The sequence below is a fragment of the Cololabis saira genome, chromosome 1, assembly GCF_033807715.1.
Source record: "Cololabis saira isolate AMF1-May2022 chromosome 1, fColSai1.1, whole genome shotgun sequence".
NCBI lineage: Eukaryota > Metazoa > Chordata > Actinopteri > Beloniformes > Belonidae > Cololabis > Cololabis saira.
In genome coordinates this window covers 21,837,047-21,860,252 of record NC_084587.1, presented here as the reverse complement: position 1 = coordinate 21,860,252, position 23,206 = coordinate 21,837,047, and the positions used below count along the sequence as shown (strand labels likewise).

Sequence of the window (23,206 nt, the reverse complement as noted above, 5' to 3'; positions counted from 1 at the left end):
CATGTGGAACCAAATATTGTTTACCATTATAACAGGTTCAAGTCGTATTTTCAAAACGGATGAATGCCAAAATGCAGTCCAGTCTTACACACACACTGAAATAAGAGTGTCCATACACCGGTGAACAGTTGGAGCTCACAAAAAGAAAAACAAGACAATGAACAATGAAAAGCTTTGAGGGTAATCCAAACGGAAATTTCTCTTTTGATCTTTTGGACACAAAACCAGTTTTGAACTTTGCAGAGCATTGTTTCATGGGTTTTCCTTTCATTTTCATATATTTATTTGTCCAGGCCTGACTGTCGGTTGTGTGTTTGCACTTCTCAGGACAGGTTGTGGGCAAATGTGGCCAAATGTCTCAACTGTGTGATCGCCATGGTGGATAAACTCCAAGAAGAAGACAACAGCAAGCATGAGCAGGTCCCTGTGCAGCAGCTCGCTGACGTCATCACTTCGCACAATCCTGGTAAACAGATTTTTGCATTATTTCGCTTAATGTTAAATTTTGTGAGTCATATTATTTTATCAGGGAAGGGTACATTTTGGTTGGGCGAATAACTATAATAATAAATAATTGTGCTGGCTGGTTTGGATTTAAATTTTCAAATCACTTGGCAACACAGTAACTTTGATTTGTGATTGTAGTTTAAGGAATGAAGCGATTCGTGTGTATTATTTTCTCTCACTAACACATGCACGTTTTAAATTACGAATCCTGTCTGCAACCAGAGAAGAAGGTAATAACTCATACCAGTCATTATGGGGGGGGGGGATCTCATACATTTTTAATGAAAATTTTAGACCCCACTTTAAATGAATCCCAACCAAGCTGCACCAAGACTATTCTACTCTACACATATCAAAACACTAAATCTCTTTACTGTACACCCCTATGAAATAAAAGACATTTAAGGACTCATTCCCCCAAATCTACAGTAAACATATTTGTTTATATTTGCATGAAACCAGACGCAATAAAGCTGATTTGTTTTGTTGTTTTGAGGGGGAGTTGAGATAGGCCTCCAAATTCTTCTCCATTCATTTCGTGTACAAGACAATTCAAAGTGCTTTACATAAAAAGATTTAAAACATAACTAAAATTATAAAGTAATAGAGTTTAAAAGCAAAAATTAAAGACAGAGACATAACTTAAAAAAGAATTAAATCAATGAGATGCAAGAAATAAAGGTTGTAGTGTAGTATTTTGAAATATTTTCCTCTTTTTTCGGAAGTTATCATAGATCACAAATTGTATATTTTTTTTTGGCATATATGATATGATATTGTGAGGACGGGACATAACTAAATAAGCGTTCTGCTTCATCCTGTTCCCTCTCGAACACATTGTTTTGCTGTTGTGTTTTATTTTTGGATGAGACTATTAAATTGTTTTGCTTTTTTTAAATATTTTGACGCTTTTAATTTGACGGGTTTTGTTGTGTTCGAGGCGAAGCCAACAATAAAATAAATAAATCACCTGTGTATGTGTCATGATACACTTATATTAAAACTCATTCTCTTAGTTAATCTAACCTGGCCAGCCATACATATAAACTTTCATCATTGTCTGATGAAATGTTCACTGAGATTTCTACCGATACTAAACATGCAAATGACAGACAGACAGACAAATTGCAGCAGGGAGTGGGCGGGATTATGCAATGACTCCTGGAGGAGTGTCCGAGAGCCACGATTCAACAACACTAGAATTGCAAATAGAACACTGGATAAACAAAATTTTACTGCAAAGCACTCAACAGTCATTCACTTCACTGGATGCCATTTGGGATGTCTTTTATAGTCATATACTGGCACTACAAAGCACCTCACTATCTGTTTGCCATTTACCCACTCACACAAACACTCACAGCGCAGTGCTTCCACTCAAAAGTAACTGTATACAGCAGCACTTTGAATTTCACACTCACACCCCAACAAGTACATTGGGGTGCAATGTGGGGTTCGCCGTCCTGCCCCAGGACACGTTGAGCGGTTTGGGATCAATCCACTGACCTTCTAGCTGAAGGACAAGCGACCCTATCCACTGATAAATAGTCTGGTTGTCGCTCTGCTTACATCACATGCTTCATCTTTCTGGTTGGTTGTCCGCCCATCCAGTGGCATCCAAAAGCAGTTCCTTCTGTTTCCTGGAAATCAAAGTCGAATCCAGAATAACCAGACTAGTAAAAACCAGCGCTCCCACTCTTAAATGAAAAACGTCACTGTAGTTTCAGCCTTGAGTTTCACAGTTTTTTTCCCCCTCTAAGATATGTAATATTGCATTTTAATCAATGAAAAGAATTGAATCAATGAATCAGTTAGAATATTCTTGTCTCACTTGTTTAACTGGGTTCCCTTTATCAACTCTTAGATCATGTCACCTTTTTGAGGGTAGGCAAATAATAAGCTTTGCTTCAGCCTACCCCTTTTTCGGTCTAGATGTTATTTGTTTATTTGTATACTGGAAACTTTTTTTGTTATGTTTTCTTTGAACAATTGAACGTTTTCTTGTTGTTTTATTCTTGGTTTTTTATTTATTTTTTTTTGTGTCATGACCGAAAATAAACTAAACTAAACTAAAAATCTTTATGCAGAACTAGAAATGTATCTTAAGGGGAAGTAACATTTCTACATGTTAATCTACAGTGATGCAACATGTTTTCTTGAAATTCATGAAGCCAACGCTTAGTTCAGTTTGAGAAATTGTTTTGAACAAAAGTAAATTAGTTTTCACTGTTATGGCAAACAAAACCAAGTAGCTCCAGGTAGGATAGTCTGTCTGCAGAGGAAATAGTGACACGACTGTGTTCCCAGCATGCAATCTCCCTGATATACAAACCCTAGTAAAGGGAAAAGTATAAATGTTGCCAGAGAGGTAGATGAAAGCGGCGTGTGGAATGCAGAGCCATCCACCGGTGACCACAAGCTGCCCAGTCGTCTTTTGCATCCAGGCAAATCCTGCCTGAAGCTTGTGCTCACACAAGTGCCCATGTTGTTGTAGCCGCTCACTGGCACACAGAACAGCACCGTTAGTCTGACCAGGCGACAAAGAGAGCCTCTCTTTCTGTGAGAGGCTTTTTTGGGGGGGGGGGTTGCATTTGTGCCACTCATGGGCATCTGTGGAAGTGTTGGTGCATGTTTATGATGTGTTGCCAATGAGAGTTTCCAGTATGCATGAGTCAGTCAGCAGCACCCTTTTTAAGATGCTGAACAGCTTCAGACCAAGTGGTCATTTGCTTTCTCAAACACAAACATGGATGGAATTCTGACAGAGGCGTTATCTCCATCCGGAGACCGGTGCTTCTCTGGCTTTTCACGGGGGTGGGGGGTTCGAATGTTGGGACAGGTGTGTTGGTGAGGAGGTGACAGCTGCAGTAATGTTTCCTTCTGTCTCTGTGCAGAGGCAGAATTTACAGAGTGAGATAAGATGTCGTTTCTCTAACAAGGTAAAGCAAAGATTGATGCCAGGGCCTCATACAGTACATATACGTCTGTACACTGATTCTTCCTAACCATGAACTATTCATTATGTGCACACTGAATAGTGTCGGACTATACTTATCCACCACTGCCCCCTGTTGGTTGTTAAGTTTTCTTGCTGTCAAATTAGTTGAATTACAATTCTGTCTCATGGTGGAATGCACAGAGACGATGGATAAGCTGATCAAAGCTGTAAATCTTAATTAATCCAAGAGGATTATCAAATTATTGCAGTGTGACGGTTACCAAAGGTGTTGCACCTCAAATCATTTCAAATGTTAACAATTTGTTGCAAGAAATCAAGACTACATGTTTTAATTGAGTGTGTGAGAATTAATTAGTTGGCACTTATTAAAAAATAATTATTTCGATTTCCACTTTCAGTTAAATTGATATAGGGCCAAGGCCCAAAAAAAGTCATCTCAGAAACCTCCACAGAGAAAGTAAATACGTTTAATTAAATCCTAATTAAATAAAACCGTAATATGAAATTGTGCTTTGAATAAACTTTCAAAAACATCAATTAATCATTATTAACTGTGGAAATAGTACACAGCAACTAACATTCCCACTGGAGTTTTCTTCTGAGTTGCTGCTTCATAATGATTGGCACTTTAATACCCGCTCTTTTCAAAAATGTGTTTTGGACAAAACGTGCTTTGTGCTGTTGTACGTAAAAGCCGGGTTTCAACATGGAGACTGAAGCCACGCCTGCATTGCACAGTCAGAGCAGATGTCTAATCATTGATGCGAGTCACTTTCAGTTATTTAAAGTTCTGCTACACCTAAAGTTATGACGTCTGCTCCACGTGGAGACTATTTTATTGCCGTCATTACCTGCAATATATGCGAGTGGTGCAAAAGAATGAGAAAAAGGGACACAGTGAGTTGTTTAGGTTGAAAATGTGTGTTTCACAACCACACAATTTTAAAGAACAGCTCTTAACCACTGAGAGTATGTAGAATATGGGGGTATGGCTCCTTGCCATTCAAAATACAGTCAGAGTGTTTGCACTCCAGTTTGAACATCTACCGAGAACTGAGATAACTTCACAGAATCACTATGATAATCATGATCATTCTTTTAAAAAGAAATTTAAAAAAACAACCCACCATTACATGAGCAATGCTTCGAACTCGCCCAGCCCTCTCAAGTCCTCTCGTGTAGATTTTGTTGCTATAGTCTGATCCAAGCGTGCTGAAAACATCTGTGGTTCCGGTGCTTCTGCTCCCTGAAACAAACCGTCTGCTGACCTGAGGTCTGCAACATCTGGGTCCACGTTCCATATCAAGATCAAGACATCACTTTTCTGGGCTTATTTTGACTTAGTATTTAAACCAGCCTCATCTATCTGCATTATTTTGTCAATACATGGGAGATTTTTATAGTATCTATCATTCTGGAGCTGTTTGAGCTGCATGAAAAGGTTCCCCATCTGTCATGCTGCCATGACATCTCTCGCCTTTCATGCAGGGTCTCTGACAGCAACGCTGTAATTACCTTCAATGAATCATTTAGAATTGATACTCCGGTGTTATAAAACAACCACACAACTCTACAATGTCCAGGCTGGTCAGATTTGACTGCTCCGTTACCGTGGAGCTGTCAGAAAACCAGAACTCTTTAATTCTATGCATTAATGACTGTTATTTCTTTTTTCCAAGATTCATGTTAAAAATACAATCAGGTATTAACTCATTAACTGGCAGTGGGCCACATTGACATTGTTTGCGTGAACCTCATTTTGACCTCTTGACCAGCTAAACCTTTTGACCTTATATATAAACACTTTTTTGTAACTAAGAAGTGTCTCCATCCATCTCTCTGCACAGGTGACTGGAGGGAGCAGTTGTGTCCTCTGGTGACCAGGTTGAAGGAGTGTGTGATAGAGGTGGTGGAGAAGGCGAAGCGAGCCATGACCTTTGTGCTCCTGCAGGAGGCAGCATGCAGCATACCACAAGGCTTCCTCCTCCAGCAGAGACGAGACATAGTTTTCAGCCAGGCGGTATGTACTGTAGCTGCCCTGATCTGATAGATTAAAAGTGCCCTGGACTTTCTCAGTACTTGTTTGTGTCCATGAAAGATGAAGGTTTTTTTCTCACCTAGTGAATGTTTAACGTGTTCGTCCTGCACACGTGCTTCTGTGTTCAAAATTACAGGCAGAAAGGAAATCACCCGTGAGACTGATAATGCAAATGATAAAGGCTGTTGTTTTTTCATTTTTATGCGTGAACAGCTAGCAGGCCTGGCCTGTGGGTTCGTAATGAGGTTGTACGCAGGAATGCGGGATAAAGACTTCCTGACACAGCTCCACCTCGTTGGCCTGGTGGCCCAATTTGAGAGCCTGCTCAGCACCTACAGTGAGTAAATCCCAACTGGTTACTTTGAAACAACCACTGATTAAAGAGGTTTATTTTCATTCGCTTTTATCATGGGAGATTTCAATGGGTGATGTTTGTTTTAGGTGAATAGGCAGATGATTGATGAGCTGTAACAAATTAAAAAATGGAGGATGGTCGCTCAGCACAGTTTCACTTTTGACAAAGTGGTGTTATTGCAAAAGCTTTTGTTAATGTTTCATGGAGCATGTTCCCGGTGAGTGACTGAGGAAGTGTTAAAAAGATCACTGAATATTAAATTAATTCATAGAGTGGAGACTTGATTACTGGAGAGACCCTTGCAAAAACACTGAAGTTTGCAACATCTGATTATGAAATGTTTGTGATTTCTGGGCAGTTAAGATGAAGGCAGATTGTCGGTACTTTCTGAACTCACCTGTTTTGAGTCTACAGAGTGAAAATGCAACATGTGATGAGCAAAGGTTTCAATCACAGCTGATCTTGTTTTGTCTATGTGTTAAAGGTGAAGAGATTGGGATGCTTGAGGACATGGAGGTTGGAATCTCAGACCTGCAGAAAGTTGTGTTCAAGATCACAGAGGCGAAGACCGACGACCTCAGTGAGCTCCAGCCTTTAGTGTGTGGCCAACGGTGAGGCGCTATCTCCTGCTTTGTTCAGCCTCTTTGTGAGATGATTTCCTAAAGATAAAGCTGTTGTTTACTTGGAAAAACAAGTCAACATAACTATCTAATGTTTTTAAGGAACTAAGGAAACCAGTTGCAGGACCTTTGGGAAAGATTCATGCTCAACATAACTGGGTCGTCTCTGTCATATTTTTTTCATTTCATGATGTGTCAAATATTTTCATCCTTTCCAGATGTGCAAGCTTCCCTTTCCACTAACGTATGGAGCTAGAACAGTCTCATAATTCACAAATGCACAGGACAAGTTTTACAAATGCACAGACCGATTTGCAAATACACACACCGTTTCACACGTGCACAGAACAATTCACACGTGCGTAGGACAAGATATACAAATGTATTTTTGATGCACACACAAATATAACCTGATTTACAAATGTTTTTTTGTCTGTGAGCTGCGCTGGATTTGTGTGTGAGTTTTGAGACTCCCTTGACGTGACTCGATCCACAAATAGGTTGTTTTTTTTAACACAGAAGGATCTGCAACCAATCAGATGTCTTCCTTTGTTCCAGCCAATCATAAGAGCGCACCCCACGTGGGGGACGCAGAGCAGTGGATTAAACACGATTTACTCTAAACCAATCAGATTAAAGGGGCGGATACACCTGCTGTTTCAACTGCGTTAGCGCAATTCGCTTAGAAAAGTGATTAATATTTCAAGTTGGTGGAGTAAAGATAAATAAACAGCTACAGGAGATAAAATATAAATAAACAGGATGGAGAGGAGATCATTGTTCTGATTTTCTTGTGGTCCCGGTAAATAAAACAGCGCGATCAGAGATGGTTTGTCGGGCCATTCAACCAGAGCCGTCAGGAGACTGGAGAGCTCTTAGTCCTGCCGATGCAGCAACTGATGATGAGAAACAGCGGAGATTTTTATATATTTGCTCCATTTGGTTTCACGACGTATTACTGTCCCGCTGATTGAGCTCAGAACCAGACAGACCAGCAGAGAGCTGCTGCGCTGCCTGACGGGGACGAGCTGCAGCGGCCAGCACGCACATGTCAGGAGATTAATTTACCGAAATATCTGGAGTAAAGTTGGTATCAGTCGACTGTTAACCGAAGAACCTCTGTATCCAGCTCAGATGTTTGATGATCGGTGGACTAAACCCCGACCAGCATCATCACGGCTGCATCTTCCCATGAGCATGACTCTGCACCGGGAATGTGTTGATCTGCCGCCGCTGTTTTGACACATGTTTGTCTCTGTGTGTTGGCGATGTCACATCATAAATGTGAGGATAACAGCTGCTTGTTTCTGACCTCCACGTCTGGTCACTGTGGTCAGCTGGTGTCTGACCGGGACCAGCGCCGCTAGTGGCCAAAGCCAGAACGACCTGCAGCAATATTCACCCCCGTCAACAGGCTCGTTCTCCTGAAAGACACCTGTAGTTCAAATACAGAAATATCTCCGCTGTTTCTTATCATCAGTTGCTGCATCGGCAGGACTTGGAGTGCAGTCTCCTGACGGCTCTGGTTGAACAGCCCCACAAACCATCTCCGATTGCGCTGTTTTCTTGCGGGATCACAAGAAAAGCAGAGCAGTGATCTCCTCTCCATCCTGTTTATTTATCTTTTATCTCCTGTTGCTGTTTATTTATCTTTACTCCACCAACTCGAAATAATAATCACTTTTCTAAGCAAACGTCGCTAACGCAGTTGAAACAGCAGGTGTATCCGCCCCTTTAATCTGATTGGTTTAGAGTAAGTCGTGTTTTATCCACTGCTCTGCGTCCCCCACGTGGGTGCGCTCTTATGATTGGCTGGAACAAAGAAGGACATCTGATTGGTTGCAGATCCTTCCGTGTTAAAAAAAAACCTATTTGTGGATCTAGTCACGTCAGGGGAGTCTCAAAACTCACACACAAATCGAGCGCAGCTCACAGACAAAAAAACATTTGTAAATCAGGTTATATTTGTGTGTGCATCAAAAATACATTTGTATATCTTGTCCTACGCACGTGTGAATTGTTCTAGGCACGTGTGAAACGGTGTGTGTATTTGCAAATCGGTCTGTGCATTTGTAAAACTTGTCCTGTGCATTTGTGAATTATGAGACTGTTCTAGCTCCATACTAACGCACCCGTCCCATCGGAGATGCAGGCTCTTGAACTGAGCGCTGATAATAAGCTGCATCCTCCGTCTCCTCCGTAGTTATAGAGGACACATTGTGTGCCGCTTTCAAAAATAAGTTCAGATGATTTTGACAATAGAACAATGTTCCATTTGACCTCAGTTTTGGCCCAGAAAAGAGGGCGTTTTTTCTGGATCATGTCCACAAATGACTTCTTCTTCACATGATCAAACATGATCAAGTATTTAAAGACATCATAGCAAACTGTGTCCTTGGACAGTGATTTCTGTGCCCATACAGTGATAGACATATAAATAAATCATGCCTAATGCTTGCTTGCCCAAACATGCAGTATTGATTTTCATTCTTTCGCCATGATCACAGTGATTTCTCCGGATTCTCTTCAGGTCCAGATCTTCCTTAAATTATTCTCTGGATCCTCTGAATTTTATGCTGGCAACATTGTTTGGAAATTGTTTCACAATTTTTGATTTACAGTTTTGTTTTGTTTTTTCACTCTCTCCATCTTTACCCGAGAGACTCTGTAGCCACATTTACACTGCAGGGTTCAAGTGACCAAAGTCCAATGTTTTTCCACGGTTCCGACACGACTCATTCCCTCTAACCGCAGGGGTTGCCAAAGTGACTCAGCGCAGTCTGCACATTAATTTGGCACATGTTTTATGCCCGATGCCCTTCTTGACACCTACATCCACAGGCACAGGCACACAAATCCACACACAGCCTACAACTGTTGTGAATTGTTTTATTAAAAGGGATTGAAACAGATAATTCATGTTTACTTAAAGCTGTAAGTTAAAATGTGTTACATGCGCTATTTACATTATTTACAGTATTTACAGTTTATTTACATTTAGTATTTACAGTTTATTTACATCTATTTACAGTAAAGTGAACATGTTAAACGTTAAATAACGTTAAATGGTCAATATTCTTATGTTAGTGTCGAGATTGTACTGAAAATACCCTACTTCCGGTTTCAAAGGGAAATGCCTTTATTTTGAAGTCTACAGGAAATGATCGAGCGGGTGTTAACCGCTAGCTTTAGACTCTAACTGACTGCTGAAGATGTCGGAGCAAGATCCGTTTCCTCCCGTTTGTAAGCTGTTAGATCCGTTATTTTCTCCCGTTTTGTAAGCTGCAGCTTGTTTTGAGGAGAATAAATGTTCCGTTTTAAAGACACACGTTCTGGTTATTGAGAAGAAGCTTCTGGATCCACAACAACAACCATATTTTTGGGTTGTGGGAGGAAGCCAGAGTACCTGGTGAAAAACCCACCCAAGCATGAGGAGAATATGCAAACGCCACACAGACCCATGCCGGTGTTCTGCCAGTCCATGCTCCCTGCCAGAAAATGCTACTTTGTGGTTCTGCGCATGCGCACGGTCAATTTTCAAAGTTTGATTGCGACGCCAATCATTTCTTGCACGATGTAAAAAGGATAATATGGGATGTTGAATATTTGATCCTTCAAAATACATTACCCATGACATGAATTGCTATACACTTTTTGAAAATTATACGATAAAGAGAGAAAAAAAAACAATTATATCGCTTTATTTGATATTCATTCAGTCATTCGCCTTTATTTAACCAGGCAGGTCATTAATAAACACATTCTTATTTACAATGACGGCCTGGCAAGAGACAAGGACCACTTGGGGGGAAAAGGACGTGGTTTAGGGAGTAAAACACAATAAAATTGTAGCTCTACAAAGGTAGAAAACCATTAGGTAGCATTTTTTGGCAAAGCAGCAAAAAATGGCAGAAGACCGGGAGTCGAACCAGCAACCTTCTTGTTCATATCAGGTTCAGGCCTCATTCATATATGGAAAGGTATATTTGTGACAGCTATCTAAGCGGACAAGTAATATAATCGCTGGCTGATAGACGCCTCTCTTATTCCTCCGCTTTACATTATGGCTGATCCCTTGCTTGACCTCCAAGAGTGCTTCAGAAAGCAACAGCTTGGATGATATTTGCTTCCACAAATTCAAGAACAACAAGACGGGCTCGCTGCTTCCATTGTGGGCAACTCTGAGGAGCTATTTCAGTGTGCTAATGGAAATAAGTCCATGTACTGAATCTTCGTTGAAAATGCAGCCTGTTCTTATCCCTTAGTGCCTAACTTCTCCCAGATCAGTAGCCAAGCTCATCCACCCTGCAAGGTTGTTTCCCAAGCAATCAGCCACTCTAAATGTAGGTATTAAATATCAATCAATTTTAGAAGATGATTTTAGCAACTCGTTTAAAAAAAAAAAAAGATCAGATTATAATATCAGAAATGGCCCTCAAGACCTGCGGTGTAAATGTAGCCTGAATCTCTAATGCTCTTTTTATACCTAATCATGTCTGACCAGTTGCCACTAAATGCAGGTGCTTGCAAGCTGTTCTTTTAGGTGTTTCTTTTTAGTATCACACATTTTTCCAGCCTTTTGTTGCCCACAACTCAATTTTGTTGCTGCGATCAAGTTCAAAATGAGGTTTCATTTTATACAAAATGGTAAAATTGTCTGTTTTCTATCCTCTGTTTACTTTCCACACAGCATCCCAACTTTTTTAGGGCCCGAGCACTTACAGTCTTTCTTTCTTTCTTTCTTTCTTTCTTTCTTTCTTTCTTTCTTTCTTTCTTTCTTTCTTTCTTTCTTTCTTTCTTTCTTTCTTTCTTTCTTTCTTTCTTTCTTTCTTTCTTTCTTTCTTTCTTTCTTTCTTTCTTACGAAATGAGGGCCTTTTTGCCCCCCTAAACGTGTACCAAAAATCACCAAATTTTGCACGCAAGCCAGGCCTGGCGAAAAATGTGATATTTAATGGTTTGCATTAATGGGCGTGGCAAAATGGCTCAACAGCGCACCCTAGAAAACTTTGTGCCTCAAGCCCCACAATACGGTTTGACGTACATGTACGAAAATCAGTACACACCTGTATCATGTCGCAACTTAAAGAAAAGTCTCTTGGCGCCATGGCTGAAACCGAACAGGAAATCGGACATTTTGAACATTTTGAATTTATGGTGTAATTTTGGTGCAATTTATGCCATTCCTTCGGCAGTTAATACAGCCCGAACCGTAACGTGCACCCAGGTGTGTTATACATCAAAATGTGCGTCTCGATCCTGCGACGACAGATGCCAGAAAGCGCGCCCCCACTTCATCTGGTCGGTCCATATTTGACAGTTCCTACTTTCTGCCATAACTTTTGAATGGTGTGATATAAAGAGTCGTGGGTGGTGTCATCAGACTCGGTTTTGAGTACTTGACCTTCATTGGCATGAATTAGCCCTTATTCTGATTGGTCGATATGTGAGTTCCTATTTTCGGCCATAACTTTTGAATGGTTTGACATAAAGAGTCGTGGGTGGTGTCATCGGACTTGGTTTTGAGTCCTTGAACATAATTGGTGCAAATTAGCCCTGCCTCTTCTTCTGATTGGTCAATATTTGATAGTCCCTATTCTCTGCCATAACCCTTGAAGGGTTGTGATAAAGACATCTGAGTGGTGTCATCGGATTCGGTATTGAGTACTTGACCTTCATTGGCCTGAAATAGCCCCACCCCTTCTTCTGATTAGTGAATATTTGATAGTCCCTATTTTCTGGCATAACTTTTGAATGGTTTGACATAGAGAGTCGTGGGTGGTGTCATCTGACTGATATTCTTTACAGGGAGAAAAGACTATTTAATGAATATATTTTTTTAATAACAGTCTGATTTATCAGAGATAAAGCTGGCAAAAACACTGGATATTTTCCTCCGATTATATAGTCTTATAGTTACTTATAATTTACAGCATTTATACTGTATATCATATATTTCTTATAAGTAACTATAGTGTGTAAGTATGTTCTATTTAATTAAGTCATAATTTTCATTATCTACTTGAACCAGACGTGTTCTTAGTTCTCTCTCAAAAAACTCTAGACTAACTGTGGTAATCTGCTTGTTATCTTTTAGCATAACCATCACTAGAATTCCCATAATTCCTAATCATGCACATGATTTCGCATCCAGTTGGTCTACAAACTGGAAAAATACAAAAAGCATAAGAAGATTGATGTAGTATGGGATGTTAAAAGAAAGCTCAACGTCTGTAAAATGTTAGAAGATAAAAATACAAAACAATAAAGCATCTAAAGGCACGCAACTGTTCCCGATAAGTATTAATAATGCTTATAATACGTTTTGGACAGCAGTTTTCGTACTGTACTCCTCCCACCACCATGGCAGGCAGTCTTGCACAGTTACACACTCCATCATGTACAAACACCATCATTTTCTCTTTTTAAAGCTTGCTCACACTTGTCACGAGTGTCAAATTGTACAACTTCCTAAATGCATCAAATTCAACAGTAGCTACTGTAAATCATATAGAATTTCTTTTGGATGTCTTTTTTTAATCGCCTTTCTTACCTCTCCCTCTGTTTAGAGACCACCTCACTGTAGAAGTGCCATTACCACAACTGGTTTTCCAGACCTTACCAGAGGAGATCAAAGAGGGCAAGCTCCTGCGCGTGTTCCCGGTGCTGTTTAACGTGGGCATCAATGAACAACAAACTATAGCAGAGAGGTACTGCACACAATTTGTGTTCACTATGCAGTCTTCATATGAACATGGAAAATCAATACACTTTAATAAAGGTTTGATTGTAATTGTTCACAGTGTATTCTTTCTCCTTTCGTCTCAAAGAAAGCTTTTTTCTCCTCATAATCTGATTATAAAAATGTTTTTGAAGCTGTCCAAGTGTAACTGCCTTTGATTTATCTGTCGTTCTCACAGGTTTGGAGACATCTCTCTACAAGAAAGAATAAACCAGAAGAACTTTGAGATATTAGATGCCTATTATAAATTATTAAGTGAAAAGCTGCCAGTGGAATGTAAGTGAAATATTTGTGCTGATTAGAAATATTTGGATACCAAGTTCCAGATAAATATTTATGTTCCAAGCTACTCTACTGCAATAAAGCAGCGCTTACGTTTCATTCAGACATTATAATATAGTGTGTTCTTGTATTGTTTGTAAAATTAAATTCTATCCAAAGTGATGAGACAACTTTTATGTGATTCCAATTTTTGTTTTTGTTTTTTAAGATGCAGCCAAAAAAAATAGCAAAAAATAAAGAGCAGAAATAGTTACTAACATCGTGTCTTCTTTTTTTCAAACAGGTCTACCATGTTTTCAGACCCAGACTGACATAAAGGAATTACTTGAAACACTGGGGCAGAATGTAGTCACAAAGAAGAGAAAGAATGTGGAAATATTATGGATTTCTGGATCTGTGAGTTGTTACTGTAACACTTACCCTTCTGTGAAATGTGGTTTTCACTCATCTGTTTCAAAAAAACTCTTGTGCAACAACGGTGAATCTGGTTTAGCCAGATGGATTCACGGCTCACATTATTTTCTCATGGGTTGTTATGTGAACACTGAGTGAAACATTAAGCAAATGCTGCGGTTAACCTCTCAGTTGTGATATCATTAACATTATTTTAGCTTAATGCAGTGAAAAATCTTAATGTAAAGTCCTATTTAACAGCATTTAGAAATAATGTTGCAGCACAGATGCCCTTTAATATGACAAAGCTGCATAAAAGGAGGGAGCTTGTGTTTTCCTCCTGCATGACACACATTTAAAATCCAGTAAGTAAGTTTTAATTCCTCTGTTCTGCTTGATGTTTAACACTGATAATAGATGCTCAGTGATGCATTATCAGTCGAACCCAGCACTGAATATATCTTGATAAATTCTCATTCATAAAACAGCTGCTTCACTAGTCATTGCATGGCTAAATCAATGGCCAGAATTAAAAAGATAAAAAAAAAAAAATTTACACAGTCTTGTTAAAATGCTTCTCCACACAACTGATTCAAAAATATTTGTGACAAACGTTATTCTTTCCAAATACTGCTGCTGTAAATGTCTTTACTGAAACCCGGCACAATGCATAGTTGCCAACCTGCTTCCGTGGAGGAAGAAGCAAATGTCAATACCTCATAACTTCACATTAATCTGGTCTTTACTCCCACTTCTGAGGCACTGAACAAAGAGAAAAACATTTAAACAAATGTTGCTCTGACTTCTGGGGTTGTCGAGGCACTTCATACATACCTGATTGTCAGGTGTTTTTCTAAATTAACTTCTGATTTGCAGATATGTTCTGTCAATTCCCAAAATAAAAATAAAAACACTGTCACAGCCATAGGGAGCGCATTGAAACCTTCTTAAATGAGAATGTGTCGCCTTTGTTTGAAGAGTATTTATGCAGTAAAATCAACAAAAGAAAAAAATGTTTCATGTTTGAAAAAACTTAAACAGATTGCAAAATCAAATACATTTGTGTGTGATTATTAACAAGGGATTGATGTGGTTACATAATGATTGGTATTTTTAATTGCTTGACAGTATTTATCTTATTTAATCTATGTCAATGAACTGCTAAATCTGCTCTTTTCATTGTGATATAATGACGCCACTGCGGTTGTTCTCCTGTAAATTGGAACACTTACTCAAAAGCACAGGTTCCAGCGTGCTACGAATACCTGATTTGCAGTGATACATTTTCAAACTGATCAAACTGAGAGTTTTTCCTGCACATCCTCAACATGAATGTACATGCATGCTTTGTTGCTCAGGTTACTTGGAGGGTCGTTTCCATCATCTGTCTGATTTCATCAATTTTCAAACTTTAACTTAATTTGTATAAAAAGCCTGTGAGCAATTTACAAATAAAAATCTTTTTCTTTCTTTTTATTTCTTATATGGAACAGTAGTCGTGCACAACGATGTGGATTATTGAGAGAGGGTAAATGCAAAAAACAAGAACGAACTTGTTGGGAAATGGTTGGAGTGAATCCAGATGCAGAAGTTTCCAAAAATAGTGATTTATTTAATCAAACAAACAAAAAACGCTGCTGAGCAGGGATTGCAAAAACAAGAGTTTAAACATGGATCAAAAACTACCAAAAACCTGACACGAAAACACGGAGGGAGGAAACAGTACGGACCAGCAGGGAGCAAGGGAAAAACAAGACCACATACAGAAGGGTTAATGAGACACAGGTGCAGACAATCAGGGCCGATGGGAAACAGGAAAGTCAAAGCAGAACTTAAACACAAAGACGCGGGCTTCAAAATAAAACAGGAAACTATCAAAGCCATAACAGAACTGGCACGTTCTTTCACGTCCCCACATTCTACCTTTTAGGTGTCATTGTTTTCTGTCTTTTTTTGTAGTTTTTTCGTGTGTGTGTGTGAATATATATATATATATATATATATATATATATATATATATATATATATATATATATATATATATATATATATATATATATATATATATATATATATATATATATAATTATATTGAATTAACCAATCAGGGAGGAAAAATAAAATAAATTAGATAAATAAATAAAACTGAAATAAATGAATAAATAAAAAATAAATAAATAAAAAGATTATATTTTTCCACAATATTTATTATTTAAGTTATTTTCAGGTAAATCTTGCACTTTAATCTGTCATAATGTTCATATATGGTTCCCAGAGTTCAACAAGTCCTTTCGTTTTCCTTTAGCAATGTACGTTAGTCTTTCCAGTCCAATACAGCCGAAAGCTCCCTTATCCACATTCTCAATGTCGGAGCATCCATACTCTTCCAACATAATGCAACAGCTCTCCTGGCCTGAAGAAGTCCAAAGTCACACACAGTTTGGCATTTAGGGGGAGTTTAGCATTAAACATCTCTGACAAACAATTTATAACATCCTTCCAGAAGTTTTGGATCTTCACACATTCTCATAAGCAGTGAAATAATGTTCCCTTCTCCTTCAAACATTTTGTACAGTCATCTGGAATGTTAGCATTCATATGGTGGAGTTTGACTGGGGTTATGTACACTCTCATTAACCACTTGTATTGGAGTAGTCGAGACCTTGTGTTTATTGTTTGTTTTTGAGCTTTTAAACATGCATCATTCCAATCTAATTCATCAATATCTTCTTTTATATCCACTTTCCAAGCGTTTAATTTATCTATTGCTGATTCAGTACTATGTGCGACTAGTATATTGTAATATTTAGATACATGGCCCTTCCCTCCTAAATTTGCAAGTGTTATTTCCTCTAATTTAGATAAAGATTTTAAACACATACCGGTAAACTGTTTGAAGACATAAAGCTTTTTAACTGCAAATATTTGAAGAAGTGTTTCTTCAGGATTTGGTATCTCTGACATAACTGATCAAATGTAAGCAAAACCCCGTCTACATAAAGATCCTTTACTTTCTGAATACCTTTTACATTCCATAATCTAAATCCCTCATCTTTCCAGCCAGGTGTAAACTGTTCATTACCCAAAATAGGAGTAAATTGGGACAATACAGGCATATCACCTATATGTTTGTGTGCGGCATACCACACTGAGATTGTATTTTTAAGGAGAGGATTTTTAATATGTCTTCTCAGTGTCTTAATGTCTGAAGAATATAGATAAAGGCTCAATGGTAGATCTGGGGTGCACTCTTGCTCAATGCTTACCCAGGCAGGGGATGCCGTTGCACCAAAATGATATGATGCTGAGGTTAATTGTGCAGCCATATAATACTACCTGAGATTGGGAAGTTGAAGTCCTCCCCTCTCATAAGGTAGATATAATAGTTTAAAATTAATTCTGGCTTTCCTTTCATTCCAGAAGAATTGATTTAACAGTTTGTTACGTTTGTCATAAAACAAATTTGGTAGCAGCAATGGGATTGTTTGAAAATAATATAAAAACTGGGGTAGAATAGTCATTTTTATCAAATGTATTCGTCCAACCATAGATATAGGCAAAGTAGACCAGCGATTCAGTGTCTCAGTTATTCCTTCTAGCAGGGGTTTATAATTTGCTGGGGATGTCATTCAATTCAGGAGTAATTTTAACACCTAACTATGTAAAACCTTCAGTAGTTGTTGTAAATGGGGTATTTATTATAGGGTTGTGTATTTCTTTTCTGTTAAGGAACATTAATAATGATTTGGAATTGTTAATTTTATATCCTGAAAACCCTCCAAAATTTTGCATTAATTTCATCAAATTGGGAAAACTACTTTTTAAATTTGTTAGCAAAAATATTATATCATCTGCAAATAAGGCAATGCGATGATCTACCCCCCCAATCATAATGCCTGATATTCCTGTATGTGTTCGTACTGCCATAGCCAAAGGTTCAATTGCTAATGTGACCAGGAGTGGGGACAACGGACAACCCTGCCGAGTGGACCTCTGTAGGCTAAAGGGTCTCGAGATGGTAGTATTAGTTAAGACCTCAACAGTTGGGTTTGTATATGGTAGCTGTATCCATTTAAGAAACATTTTGCCAAATCCAAATCTTTGGAGCAAATCGAATAGGTAGCTCCATTCTGTCCTATCGAAAGCTTGGCAAGCGTCTACTGATAGCATTGCTGTATCTGTAGCATTATGTTTCTCATTAGGTACGTTCAAGACTCTTCTCACATTGTGATATCCTTGTCTTTTTTGTACAAAACCTTGTTGGTCATCATTAATCAGCTGAGGGAGATATTTATCTAATCTTCTTGAAAGTGTTTTACATAATATTTTTATGTCACATCCCATTAAACTAATCGGTCTATAAGATGAGCCTTCAGTTGGGGGTTTGTTTGGTTTTAATATTAAAGTTATTAAGGCTAATCTTAATGAATCTGGAAGCGTTCCTGTATTAAAAGGTTCGTCATACATGTCGAGAAGTGGTCGAACAAGTAGTTTTCGAAATCTTCTGTAAAACTCTATAGACAGCCAATCTGGTCCTAGTGCTTTACCGCTATTCATATCCCCTATAGCTTCAAAAAGCTCTTCTGTTGTTAATGGGTTATCTAGTGTTATTTTTTCATCATCTTATATAGTCGAAATTGTAACTGGTCAAGGAATGCGCTTTGGTCCTCACTGTTTTCTGTATATTCTGATTTGTATGTTGATTCATAAAAGTTTCTGAAGTTTTTATTTATCTCTAATGGATCTGTAGTTAAGTTGCCAAATGTTGATTTTATATTATTAATTGTTCTTTCCATTTTTTTAACCCTCCAGGCCAGTAATTTGCCTGCTTTTTCCCCTTGGTCGTAATAAGTTTGTTTGGTCCACATTAGACTCTTAGCTACTTTGTCAGATGTAAATGTATCATATTTAGCTCTCATGACAGAAAGGTTTTGTAATTTTCCAGGATCATTGTCCCTATAGAATTCATCCTCAGCTTTTTTAATTTGTTTTTTTGTACTCGCAATTCTTGATTGTGTCTTTTGGTTTTAGAGCTCGTATAACTAATAATGTGTCCCCTTATGTGGGCCTTAAATGCTTCCCATCTAATGCTGGCTGTAGTTTCATCTGTATTTAATTCGAAATATCTATTTATACAACTTTCCACAAATTTAACGAAGGATGACGCTGGATCCTGTAATAAATAGGCCTGTAATCTCCATCTTGAACAGTGCTCGGACATACCTAATTGAATCTCCATAGATACTGCTGCATGGTCACTAATTACTATAGTATTATACCAACACTTTTTAACATTTGGCAGTAGCTCCATAGAAATTAAAAAATAATCAATACGTGAGTGTGTTTTATACGTGCTTGAATAACATGAGTATTCTCTTTCATAAGGATTCTGTGTTCGCCAAATTTCAGTTAATCTTAGATCCTTCATAAAGTTAGCCAAGGTTTCCCTAGTTTGCACATGGGTTGCTTCAGATTGGGTAGATCTATCCAACACTGGGTCGAGGGCACAGTTAAAATCTTCTCCGATTATATAAAGACCCTCCAAGGAAGATACAGTGAGGAATAATTTTTCAAAAAAAGATGGGTTATCTTCATTGGGACCATATACATTTATAAGATTTAATGTTTGTGTCAAAATATTGCCTTGAATGATAATGTACCTTCCAAGTGGATCTTGGATCGTTTTTATGACTTGAAATGGTATTGATTTGTGTTTGAGGATAATTACACTTCTTGCATGAGTATTATATGAAGCATGGAATACTTGGCCTGGCCACCTTTTGCTCAAATAATGCATATCTGCGGCCATCAAGTGCGATTCTTGTATGAAGATTATTTTAGATTTAAGATATTTTATCCTGTCCATTACCTGCTTCAGTTTAGCCAGTTTTCTTATTCACATTCCAACTTGTAATATTAGCATTCAGTCTAATTATAATTTCAGTATAATCCAAGGTTATAACATAAATGGTTAAGAAAAGAAAAAAAAATGATGCAAGTGTACACATAAACACACATACAGACCCACACCCCCCGTCCTCCCCCGGTTGAAATTTCAGGGAACGTTGATCCACAATATTTGAGGAGCAACTACGGTAGTCAACGTAACTACACCCAAAACCATCAACCATGCACTTTAAACTTTATAAAATAATTTCTCCCTTCCAAATCACAATACCATGTAAGAAAATAATAATTACATCTTCCTATAAACTTAAACTGTTAAATACTGAAACATATTCAATCTTTTTAGAATAGGTTTATATATTGAACAAGCTGGCAACGGCCATGCTTAACAGAGGATATACCGGTACGTAAACATGCATGCATATGTGCACATATTCTGACACTTATACCTGAACCATATTTATCTTTGTAACTTAGCTCACATTAAGAAAAGGCTCATTTTGAAATTACCTGAGCTATTTTTAATTGCACATTTCAATAGTGAGGGGGCGCCTGCAGCTGAAAAGCTGTTATTCGGCTGAAGTCCAAAGTTTGTGATTATGAATGTAGTGACTCTCATTGACCTTTGATCTGCACATATCTGTAGAGATTACTTTGACTGTGGGATGCTTCTGTAGAACTTTTCAGCCTCCTGTGGTGTTGAGAGAAGATTAATTTTGCTGTTATGGACCACTCTAAGCTTGCAGGGGTTGTGGTGGAACCCACGGAAAGCGTTGATATCAACAAACAGCTTGGTGACAGTGTTAAATCCCCGGCAGATCCGGACAGTCTCCGCAGAGAGGTCCTGCGAGAAAATGATATCTTGGCCCCGTCGTGTGTGATGTCCTGACGCCTTGTTTCCCGATAAACAAACTCCTTCTCCTGAAACTTTAAGAAGCAGATAAGGATCGCTCTATTTTGGTTGGGTCTTGCAGGTGCTAGTGTGCGATGTACCCGCTCCAGAGTGAATGATTTATCGGGATTTAGCCCCAGCCATCATGGTAACATGCCGCTAAAGTCAAAGAGTGGTTGTCGCCCCTCGGCTCCTCACGTATGCCAAACAGACGGAGGTTCTTTCTCCTGGACTGGTTCTCCAGATCTTCTGTTTTGGCTTCAAGGTAGGCAATTCGTTTGATGGCCGAGTCAAGTGCGGCGCCTGCTTTTCCCATTGCATCTTCTGTGTCGCTTATACGGCGCTCAGCTTCATCAATACGTGCTGCATTCGAAGAAACATCCCGTTTTACTTCTGCAACATTGCTTTCCAGTGCAGCCATTAAGTTTGCCATGTCAGCAAGACGGGTGTCTATGTTGTCCAACTTATTTCCTAGGTCCGACCGGAGTGATTTCAGCTCGCTCAAAACTTCTGCCATAATAGCCATATCGCTAGCCTTAGCTTCTTTGCTCGGTGGCGGGCTCGGCGGTGTCGCGGTGGTAGTATTTCTGCGACCCTGAGTAAATATTTTGCACTGCTTGGTTGCAGAGGAGGTTGGCATATCAGCACGGAGGTTTTACAGGAAGAGTTAGTGATATTTGTCTGGGAGTTTTGGTTAAATCGTGCGCGGCTGTACGGAGCTCTCTAACTAAGCTACCATCTTGGTCTTGGTCACGTGACCCCCCCCCCCCCCCGCTTTTGTTGGTGTTTATTCTGTTTTTTATGATGCTGACTTGTTATCCATGTCATGCTGCTCTTAAGTGCCATTGATTTGCCCCCTGGGTTTGAAAAATGAATAAATAAGAGAATTAAAAAAAAAAAAAAAAATGTAGAAGCACGAAACAAAAAAGGTGAGACAAAACGATTTGTGTGGACTTTGAATTATGTAAAATGATGATCCTTTTATTGTTATCATAATATTAATCATGTTTATTTTTCACAACCCTAATTAGCAACAATGTTGTGTAAATTGTGAATTAAAAAAAACATAAATCTAACTTGAAGTAATTTGGAAATATATTAAATTTACTGGAAATGTGCTTGAATGTTCTCCAAAAATGATAGTTATGAAAAATGAAAAATGTTAACACTAAAAGTAAAAAATCTGTCAATACTTTTGAGAAATGTTCAATTCATTTATTTTTTTTTGTTTAAGTAAAGGCAAGGCAAGGCAGGAACGTTCTGAATACAAACAGCCTCATCATCCTTGATATGTTTATATCAAGGATGCTTGCTTGTTGTTGTGATGTCTCTTCCTGCCGTCCTTCGTGGTCCTTCCTTATCTCAGTAGGCAGTAGTTATCGCTGTCGTATCAGTTGTTTTTGATATCCTCATCTCCTGTTCTTGGCGGAGGCTGCTGGCTGTTTCATTCATAGAATAAAAAATACTTGAGGGGAACAGCTGTGCTCCATATTTGTTAAGACAAAATCCATCTGCCTTAAAAAAGATGTCTGCGTTCCCAGAAAATGTTAAAGTTGTCAATAAAGTTCACTCAGCATTCTTCCAATTCCTTCTTCGTTGTTCGTCTTCTTCTTCTCCTACTGTGTTGATATTCTGGCTTTCGTGGTGTCGTCACTTCGTGAAAGGGGAGTCCCGGGGCAGTCACTAGCTTGGCTAAGCGTGGATTGCGTATCCATGACGGAATAACTCGGATTAGGTCCGCATTATCTGCCTTCCTCTCAAGAGCTTCAGTTTGGTTACAGCCCAGCTAAGGTGTATACATGGCTTTTAAAAATATGATATCGGTCGGATTAAGGCAACAATTTGACTTTCTGTTAGTCCATGTAAACGTACTGAGTGATATTTCAGCACATGCATCTTTAAGCCATTTGTTGAGCATCATGAGTCCACTGAATCTCTCCTCTCCACGCCGGACTGTCGGTAGAGGTCCGCTGAAAAGCACCTTGGTATTGAGGTCCCGAACCATGTTCAGTAGATTAATAAAATCCTCTTTAAAGATTTCCGATTGTTGCTTCACAACATCAAGGGCTCCTTGAAAAAGAAAAAACTGAGAACAGGCAACCCCTCAAACACTTTAAAACCTGTAGAAAAACAAATAGCAGAAGAACTCATAAATAACACATCAAAGTGTGAAAAATGTTTCTGGCCGTTCTGTTGATTTATAGGCGTTTCCATTACAGGTTATTCTTTATCATTTTAAGGTTTTGCACAAATTGAGGGGCAATGGAAGCGTGACATACTGCATTAACAATTGTATCAAAAGAGATTTCCAGAAAGACTTACTTAGAAGTATAGATCTTAGTGTTGGAACATTTCCATAACATAAGAATTATTGATATTTCGGGGTTCTTAATTACCTCTGACACGACAGCATCAGAATCAGACGTGGTTTTTTGTGGAAAACTCATGATGTCAGAAACACTCCTGCACTTACTTTATTACTTTACAAATTACTTTACAAATAATGTTGTAGA

At 38.6% G+C, this 23,206-nt stretch overlaps 1 protein-coding gene across 11 annotated transcripts in view; it reads left to right on the top strand.

Annotated features, from left to right (window-relative positions):
- Positions 1-23,206, top strand: part of inpp4b (inositol polyphosphate-4-phosphatase type II B) — a 217,084-nt gene that overhangs the window by 178,917 nt on the left and 14,961 nt on the right. For all 11 annotated transcript variants that reach the window (XM_061718069.1, XM_061718074.1, XM_061718063.1 and 8 more), the window contains 7 exons: positions 328-466; positions 5,314-5,486; positions 5,718-5,841; positions 6,344-6,470; positions 13,047-13,187; positions 13,398-13,495; positions 13,785-13,897. In XM_061718069.1, the coding sequence (XP_061574053.1) occupies positions 328-466; positions 5,314-5,486; positions 5,718-5,841; positions 6,344-6,470; positions 13,047-13,187; positions 13,398-13,495; positions 13,785-13,897 (915 nt within the window). The remainder of the gene's footprint in view (positions 1-327; positions 467-5,313; positions 5,487-5,717; positions 5,842-6,343; positions 6,471-13,046; positions 13,188-13,397; positions 13,496-13,784; positions 13,898-23,206) is intronic.